This window comes from Oncorhynchus mykiss, chromosome 8, assembly GCF_013265735.2.
Source record: "Oncorhynchus mykiss isolate Arlee chromosome 8, USDA_OmykA_1.1, whole genome shotgun sequence".
Lineage (NCBI taxonomy): Eukaryota > Metazoa > Chordata > Actinopteri > Salmoniformes > Salmonidae > Oncorhynchus > Oncorhynchus mykiss.
Genome location: NC_048572.1, coordinates 20,372,429 through 20,382,293, shown reverse-complemented (window position 1 = coordinate 20,382,293; position 9,865 = coordinate 20,372,429). Strand labels below are relative to the sequence as shown.

General features: G+C 40.0%; 1 protein-coding gene across 18 annotated transcripts in view; it reads right to left on the bottom strand.

Annotated features, from left to right (window-relative positions):
- Positions 1 to 2,940: 2,940 nt before the first annotated feature.
- Positions 2,941 to 9,865, bottom strand: part of LOC110529565 (proteoglycan 4) — an 84,715-nt gene continuing 77,790 nt past the window's right edge. For all 18 annotated transcript variants that reach the window (XM_036984996.1, XM_036984982.1, XM_036984986.1 and 15 more), the window contains 3 exons: positions 9,770 to 9,799; positions 6,594 to 6,638; positions 2,941 to 6,485 (listed from right to left, as the gene is read on the bottom strand). In XM_036984996.1, the coding sequence (XP_036840891.1) occupies positions 6,325 to 6,485; positions 6,594 to 6,638; positions 9,770 to 9,799 (236 nt within the window). In that variant the 3' untranslated portion in view covers positions 2,941 to 6,324. The remainder of the gene's footprint in view (positions 6,486 to 6,593; positions 6,639 to 9,769; positions 9,800 to 9,865) is intronic.

Below are 9,865 nucleotides of genomic sequence, written 5' to 3'. Positions count from 1 at the left end.
TCTGCTGTTGAAGTATTTGCCGACCACTGAATAAAATACAATATGATTACAGCGGGTAATTGAGAGACCCTCAAAGCTTTCAGTGAGCAGGTCGCATTCAAACGAGAGCGCCTAAACACGTGTATTGGCAAAGGGACCAATGAATACATTAAAACCTCTGAAAGATATCAAAAGCTGTCTGCTCAGGGTAATTGGTTGGGTGGAAAATTACTTCGGAATGAATACCTCTAGGTCGCATTTCAGAAAAATGCAAGCATCTGGTGTGCGTGTAGAGAGCTAATATGAGGAATTGTCGCAGCAGGATGATTTTTCCGTCCCTGCCTATACTGAGTGTCTACCAGCCACACTGGGTTTACCCCCCACTGAATACACACAGCAGCAAACCCACCAGCCTTCTGAATTATTCATTGAAAAAGCCAGCGTTGTTCCCTCCCACATGACCATCACAGTGCTGTCTGTTTGGCTAGTTGGCTCACCCAGTCAGAGCCCATACTGACTGATTTATAATTTAGCATGGGATCCTCCACTTTCAGAGATTGGTCAGAATGATGGATGGACTTGACTGTGTATGAGTCTTCTGCTCATCCCTAATTGAGTTCAATGTGATAGCGTAGCTAAAGCTATGTTTTTCCTGTGGGGGAGGCGTTTCACTGTCTGTTGAGAGAGTGAGGGGCCAGGGCTATTACAGGAGTCGTCATCACACTGCACAGTGGAACCAGCAGCTTCCATATTGCCTTGCTTTGCCCTGGTCCACTCCCATACAGCCTCTTATGGAGATGGAGCTCTGATCCTGGCCTGAGGTGGATTCTGGGAGCTGCCTGCGTGTTTAGGCTGTTGATGCTGGAGGGAGTTGTGTTGTGGAGGGTGCTGTGGCCAGACAGGCAGAGATGAATCACACCTCTTTACCTCATGACTCTTACCATCACACACATGCTGCTCTGGGTATGTGGGAAGGAGCAACGTTCTCTCTAATGTCTCTGTCTTCACAGTGGTTATATCAGAAATTCAAACAACCCCCACAGCGTCATTAATTTCAATCTGGTTTTCAACATAAACTCCACAGTAGCTTCAAACCAAAGACAAGCGGTTGTATTATTTATTGCAAGTGGCAGCATTACTGAGCATGTGGCACATTGTACTAATTTAGTGCTCTGGCTGACCTAGATCTCCTGGCTCATCAGTTGATGATGTGGCCTAGCTAGCTAGCTTGTGCTTCTCTCTATCTATCTCTCACTGCTACTGTAGCTCAGGCTGCATGGGGCCCCACACCTCTGCTCAGATTATTGCGGCTGTAGAACCATGGAGAATTAAGCCTTTAAATAGTGTACTGCTTTAAGATGACAGATTAGAAAATATGGGTTCAAGTAGCACCATTTTATCGTGAATAAACCCAATGTAAGAGAGGAATTCACTGGATTCTATTTTTGTTCCCTGCCCTGTTCGGAGCAGATTTGATTCAATTCCTTTTATGAATGGCTCAGGCGTGGGCTGGGCTGTCTGACTCCTCTTGTTGGGCCAGATTGTGAGGAGTCTTGAGAGAAAATGGTAAGCACAAACCCACAAATCAAATTATACAGTACCACTAAAGTACTTTGGCATACAGTAGCAGATACTCATACTGTATCTGTGGAACTGACTCAATTTGATCTGCACTGCATGCTATTTAGGCAATTACACCTCAAGTACAGATGGCATATCTTAATTAGATCATCCTGTTGTTGCAGGAATTTTCCTGCACAGCAGGACTGCCAACTTGTACTGTATTCAAGGTTTAACATTTTTTCTAAAGTTAGTACATTTCAGACTTGATTTGCCCTAATGAAAAATGTAGAAACCACTACAAAAAATGGCTATTAATTATAATCCACGTAAAAATTCACATTTCCTGTTGCCGCAGGAGTATTTTCCTGCTGTGAGAAACTGGGTCAAAGTAAGGTACGGCATTTGGACTCTATTATTGCCTTGTTTTTATTTCCTCTCGGGCCTGGGAATGGACTATGTATCCTGGGAGTCGTAAAGGCTGCTTGTGTGGTAAAGTTTCAGATAAACAACACATCTGCAATTGAGGGAAGCACTCGATAGCAGAACATAAGGTTGCCTTCCTCGTGGCTGTGGTAACAAAAGCAATGAAAACGTCAAGTATGATTATCCCTCTGTTGCAGAAACAGTATTACCGCTGCTGTTTTAGCCCCTCCAATATTAGTCCCTGTCTATAAGGACTGCTGTTACACTGGGGAAAATGGACATAAGAGGATTTGACGTGATGAACAGTCTTTATCCCCACTGTTGGGCCTCAGAATTTGATAACATTGGGTCGTATGATGTACCCTATGACTAATGAAAACTTGCTTTGTCCTTATTCAGATTTTACAGACGCGTTTAATACACATTATTTATACACTTTTGTAATATTTATGAAATGCATATTGTTATATTTGGTAGCACTTATTTATTTTTCCTTTGCCTCCAACCCCCTTCGATGTGTAGAACGGATGTGGGTGGGGCCAGGTCCACATAATGGTACAACTTTCAAAAAATCCCAAAAGCTCTGACAAAGGCCGTGTGGCCGATACGTAAGCTTATTAAAGATCGGTGATACTATCAAGAGCAGTGTGCGGTTTCCTTTTTCCTTCAAAGATGGTACAAAAAAAAGTATGTTTTTTTTTCTTTGTATTATCTTTTACCAGATCGATTGTGTTATATTCTACTACATTCATTTCACATTTCTACAAACTTCAAAGTGTTTCCTTTCAAATGGTACCAAGAATATGCATATCCCTGCTTCAGGCCCTGAGCTATAGGCATTTAGATTTAGGTATGTCATTTTAAGTAAAAAGTTAGGCTAATCCTTAAGAGGTTTTAAGTGGTTAACACAAAAAGAAATCTTCCATGACTAGAAGACATGGATTGGAGGATTGGAGGAACGCCCATAACAAAATCAAACAGACTTATTTTTTATTTTTTTGACATGTTTACTCGATTTGTAACGCTAACATTGCATTGCCATGTGCAGTCCACGTTTTGCTAAATATATACACAAAAATGAGGTTAACAACAAAATAAGTCAAGAGCACATTGTTCTGAAAACAAAAAAAACAATACATTCTTATAAATACTGCAACAATTGATAAATGCTTTAAAAAAAAATCAGTTATCAGTTGTTTTATGCACCATGTACAACATACTTTAAATATATATTTCTGGGCATTGATTGATGTGTTGTTGCGTTGCTGTTTAAATAATGGTTTGAACTTTGTTAAAACTGCAACAACAACAACAAACTACAACTTAAGAACAGCATCAGTGGCATCATGTTGTGATCAATTACAGAACATACAGTAACTACAGAAGGCAAACATAGTTTAGAAATAGTCTCAGAATCTAGTAATGGAGCATTGACAAGATAAATATCTATAAAAAGGAATAGCTCAAAATAAAGTATGTATTTTTGGCAAGACAATTAATCTGGGATGTAATTAGTGTTTGGGAACATATCTGATATTTAAGGCTGAGAGTTTGTTTTCCTCCGTGCATGTTAGGAAACTCTTCTGTATAAATGGGAAGTCTCAAATCAACAGAGCGTACACATCTCATAGTAAAGCTATCTATATCCATCCTTTACAGCTCAACTGATGTCTGACTGAGATATGATTAAAGCTAATATTTCAAGTCCTACAGTGCTCACCAGAGTGTAACTGAGACATAGAACCAGAGACAATAACTGACAAATGTTTTGTATTTTCTTAAATAATAGTCATGCATAATATACAGGAAATTACCAAAAATGAATCGTCCAAAAGAACAAAACAACCCAAAATATATTTAGTTTGTGAATAATTGTCTTTAAAATGACACTGTTACAGCTAACATAATCAGCACAGAATCCGTGCTTATTAATCATGTATATCTGAGGTCTGTATTCTGTCAAGACATTCCACAATGTGCCAGGGGCAATGTTGTAAATCAAGTAAACATCAGGTATTTAAACATCATACTGTACGGTTGTCTAGTCAATGCTTTGTTATACTTAATGACTGGGAAGGTATGATGGTGTGACCGAGCTCATAATGAAAGAGCAGTCAACCAACAAGTCCATTCTGCCAAGAGTAAATACGTTTCTCTGACAAAAGAATAGAAAGGTAAGACATAGTTATAATTATAAAAATATATAATTAGTGTAATCTCTGTTGTTGCATTGTAGATAAGTGTGGGGACTCTGCCTCCATCAGTCAGATCCACAGAAAACAACACACAGCAGACAGACAGCAGCATTTCCCCTGGTGGTACAGGAAATGGTGCACTGGAACTTCAAAGTCAAGATTTTTTCCTTTGGCCTACTTCACAAGACTTTGTTGAGCTGTTGTTGCGGACTGTGGATGCATGTGACACTGCAAAATGTATGGATAGATGGTAGATACCATACAACAGGCTGAGACAGCTACAGTCAAAACAAAGTAGAGTTTCTCGGCCTTCCCTCTCATGCTTTCAATAGTCTGACTACCAGTCTTTTTAGCTAACATTCCACTCCTTGCCACTCCTGTCATTTACCAAAGCTGGCAAATGACAGGAGTGGCAGGGATGGGAATGTAATAGCTGAATAGAGAAGGTAACCAGGCTTTCACAGTATGGGCTCTCAAGCCACCACTTACTGAGCATTCTTATTTTCCCTTCTACTGTATAAAGGACATCTGATCTCAGGCCCAATAGTTTCTTTCACATGGTCTTGAAACATGGACTCCTGACACCAGTCTTTAGTTGAGTAAGACAACAATGGATACGCTGGACTCAGCACAGCAGCACCATTATCAGAATAAAGGCACTCCTACTTGAACATGATTCAGCAGTAGGCTGCTGCGCATGGCAGCAAGCGCCATAATAGTAACATGACAGCGATGATAAAGTCATCCACACCTATATATCACAGGATGACATCATAACACCATCTCACGAGAATCATTGTCAGTTGTAAAAAAACAACAACATATGTGGACAGTCATTGACTTGACCTCTAGTGTTGCATTCTCAGTGAACACACACACTCCTCACAGGAGAGAGAGAGAGAGAAGAGGTTATTCAGGTTAACAACGGGAGCTTCCATGAGAAATGGTACCATAGTCATCTTCCCACAATTCTTTACCAATATGCCAAGCAGCAAGATACAAGCTGATGCAGTTATTTACATGGAAGTAGCATATCAAACAAAAATGACAACATAACATCACCTTGCTTTACAGTGTGTGTAATGAGTGATAAGGCAGTGTTCTTAAGCTATGTGTTTTATGCAGATCTGGTCAGATAACTACAGTTAGTGTTAACATACCTTATCTAATAACATCTGACAAGGAGTAGAAACGTTTACTGTAGATGAAAACTTCTTGTTATCTTTGGCAGGCAAACTAATTTGATGAATATTTAAAAAAAAAAATAATAATAATATTATATCTAAAATATAAATTTCAGCAATTTTTATACAAATACAAATATCGATCCTCTTTTATGATCAAACTGTGATGCACACAATTTCTAAAATGATTATGAAGATTGTCACTGTTTATTTGATGCTCAACTATTACCATAGTCTTAAAAAATGGCTTAGGATTTCCTGTTACGGCAATAATGGCAGGGTATGTCACACATCAACAGACGCATACAGACATGGACATGTTCGGAGAAAGTGAGCTATATTGTTCATTTGTTATTGTATAGCATGTTCAATTTGTTTCCTTAATAAAATAGAATCAAAACATGAAATGAAAACTAAACTAAATTTTAATCACAGTGCCATTGGTAATGTATGACCCTAAAATCAATTTACAGATGTTTTGTCATTCTGAACTCATTATGAATGTCATTATGAATGTTGTGATAAAAGTAACAAATGAAAAAATGATAACGTGAAGTAATTATTCAACAAATGAAAATGGCAGGATGTTGATATCACATGTACATTATATACATTGAACTTGAGCCTAATTACAATTTATATGCATATGTACATTGAATTTGGTTGAAATTTACAGAAATGATCAATTCCGTTTGCTTCCTAAGGTAATACATAGGCATAACTTACACTCCTTTTCTTATAAATAAATCTGTTGAAAAACATAGATCACAAAGGACTCAGCACTGAGCGCTATCAAAAGCGGCAAAGCCACAGGTAAAGGAAAATAGTTCATTGACTTAACTCACGGGAGCTCAACCGGTCATAGAAAAATAAATAATACTGTACTGTCCATCCATCCTTCCCCTTTAGTCCCTGATTATCCTGGTTAAAGCTGTCGTGCAGACTGACTAGAGGGAGCAGCATGGAGGTGAGGAGCTCGTCTACTGCCCCGCCGCTCTGGCTTTCTGCTGCTGCGCCTGCTGCAACATCATGGACCGCATGGCTGGGCTCATCGACACAGGGGTCATACCAGGGGTGGAAGGTCGCAAAGGGTAGTGGGCATTCTTTCCAACCATTAAAACACACTGCAATACTTTCTGACCTGTAATATACAGTGTGGAAATAAGGAATCAATTAAGGATTTTTTATAAAGGAGCATTTTTGCATGTTTATCACAGTAAGAAAAAGTTAAGACAGAAATTCATCTAACCTGGCTTCTTCTTGTCCATGGCATTATCGTCAGTCTGAGATTCTTCTGATGGGGGCAGGGAAAACAGGGAATGAGAGATAGACATGTGTGAGAGGGAGAGAGGAGAAAGACTCCTGGTACCCAATGTATATATTATCCTTATATAAATACACAATGTGATGGCTCTCTCTAGATTTCCTCTATCCAGGGCTACCGAGTGGTGCAGCGGTCTAAGGCACTGCATCTCAGTGCTAGAGGCATCACTACAGACCCTGGTGTGATTCTAGGCTGTATCACAACGGGCCGTGATTGGGAGTCTCATAGGGCAGTGCACAATTGACCCAGCGTCACCCGGGTTAGGGTTTGGCTGGGGTAGGCCGTTATTGTAAATAAGAATTTGTTCTTAACTGATTTGCCTAGTTAAATAAAAGGTTAAATAAAAATAAAATGTATAAATAAATTACCAAAAGGATATGAAGGGTCTTTCAGAGTAGACCCTTTCAATCCCAATGGGACTTCTCCAGCCCTGTAAGAACTACCGGGATTTGGGGAATATGTACTGCTGTGCTGACAGTGAATTCTGATCAGGAAGTCTGTTATAATCCACTGGGGAAAATGGGCTCTGTATTTCAATGATACAGGTGACCTTAAAAAATACTGTGATGGATAAAGGAATGAAGGAGTATTATTTCCCCATTAGAAAGAGGTGTTTCTTTCTAATCTATTTGTTTGGTCGTCAAAAATAGTCCTCTATCCATAGTTTTTGCAATTTTCGAGGATCCCTGACTGTCTAGTGATTATTATCGATCTGGACAGTCGAGAAACTCTGAATATAGGTCCATTTTCTGTGCACAGTGATTATTAGCGAACTGGACAGTCAAGAAACTGTGTGAATATACTTCCATTATCATTTCTACACAGCTTTGATTTGTTTTTAGTCATTTTAAAGTACACTGCTCAAAAAAATAAAGGGAACACTTAAACAACACAATGTAACTCCAAGTCAATCACACTTCTGTGAAATCAAACTGTCCACTTAGGAAGCAACACTGATTGACAAAACATTTCACATGCTGTTGTGCAAATGGAATAGACAACAGGTGGGAATTATAGGCAATTAGCAAGACACCCCCAATAAAGGAGTGGTTCTGCAGGTTGCAACCACAGACCACTTCTCAGTTCCTATGCTTCCTAGCTGATGTTTTGGTCACTTTTGAATGCTGGCGGGCTTTCACTCTAGTGGTAGCATGAGACGGAGTCTACAACCCACAGAAGTGGCTCAGGTAGTGCAGGTCATCCAGGATGGCACATCAATGCGAGCTGTGGCAAGAAGTTTTGCTGTGTCTGTCAGCGTAGTGTCCAAAGCATGGAGGCGCTACCAGGAGACAGGCCAGTACATCAGGAGATGTGGAGTAGGCCGTAGGAGGGCAACAACCCAGCAGCAGGACCGCTACCTCAGTCATGGTGTGGGGTGGCATTTCTTTGGGGGGCCGCACAGCCCAGTGCTCGCCAGAGGTAGCCTGACTGCCATTAGGTACCGAGATGAGATCCTCAGACACCTTGTGAGACCATATGCTGGCGCGGTTGGCCCTGGGTTCCTCCTAATGCAAGACAATGCTAGACCTCATGTGGCTGGAGTGTGTCAGCAATTCCTGCAAGAGGAAGGCATTGATGCTATGGACTGGCCCGCCCGTTCCCCAGACCTGAATCCAATTGAGCACATCTGGGACATCATGTCTCGCTCCATCCACCAACGCCACATTGCACCACAGACTGTCCAGGAGTTGGCGGATGCTTTAGTCCAGGTCTGGGAGGAGATCCCTCAGGAGACCATCCGCCACCTCATTAGGAGCATGCCCAGGCGTTGTAGGGAGGTCATACAGGCACGTGGAGGCCACACACACTACTGAGCCTCATTTTGACTTGTTTTAAGGACATTACATCAAAGTTGGATCAGCCTGTAGTGTGGTTTTCTACTTTAATTTTGAGTGTGACTCCAAATCCAGACCTCCATGCGTTGATAAATTTGATTTCCATTGATCATTTTTGTGTGATTTCAGCACATTCAACTATGTAAAGAAACAATTATTTAATAAAAATATTTTATTCATTCAGATCTAGGATGTGTTATTTTAGTGTTCCCTTTATTTTTTTGAGCAGTGTACATTAAGATTGTTTTTTTATGCATCAACAGTTACTTTAGAGAGAAGAGTTAGAGTATACTTACTATGTTTAACTGACTTTAAGTGCAGAGAGTGGGAAGGCCATGGCGGTGAACACAAGCATGACTACAACCCTTATTTCAAATGAAGTAATTGCAGCTCAGGTCTCAAAAGACATGTAAATCACTTTTGCCTTAATGTAATACATACAGTAGATAGTCATCATATTGAGGATAGTGATTGAGTATTGCTTGATGTCCCTTCACTGTGAGACAAATCACACAGGACGTGAGGAGAGAGTGACTGGGAATATGGGTAAGGAAGAGATGGGACTAGAATATCAAGACTCCACAAGTTCAGTCAATAGAACATCACCCTAATGTCTTTGAAGCTTCTGGCTTTAACTTAAATCAATCCAATAAGTGTTGTTACCATTTATCACTAGGAATAATCTATTTAAATAACTAAATGTTTCTCCGTGAACAATTAACATGGTTCATTTACTCCCCAAAACCCCCCAGAGAGCAATATCAGCAAAGAGTCATTGAATCCTAGTTTTATTGTGTTGGCCAGTGAAGGGGAAGGTATAGCTACTACCTTAGTCATGAATAGGAGCTAAAGAAGATTCTGCCCCAATCTCTGGAAACATATAATAATTTTAATGGAAAATTGCAAGGGAAACAGTAATTAATTCAGATCATATTGGTTATTATCAAGGCGATATCAGTTGCATAAATGAGGTATAAATATGCAGTTATTTTTTAAAAAATGCTACAAATCATACGATTCCACCTTCCAGAACACTGTAGCAGTAAATGTTTTTACACATTACATTTAGATTTTACTAGTGCAGGATCACACATTGAGATAATCCTCAATAGTCAGTGCAGCAGACAACCAAAAAAATCATTGGGTTAGACAGAGCACCACCATGTGGGGCCTAGTGAACATGGCTGCACTAAATCTAACAGCACCCACTGCTACATCCCTATCTCTTATTTGAAGCACAGACACAAGGCATTGGTATTTACTCACTTGCTATACCAGGAGGCTTCACTTCTTTCTCTGAAATCAGAGGCGGGGAAAATCATCAAGCATAAATAATCAATGGAGATCAATAGTAATGTATCA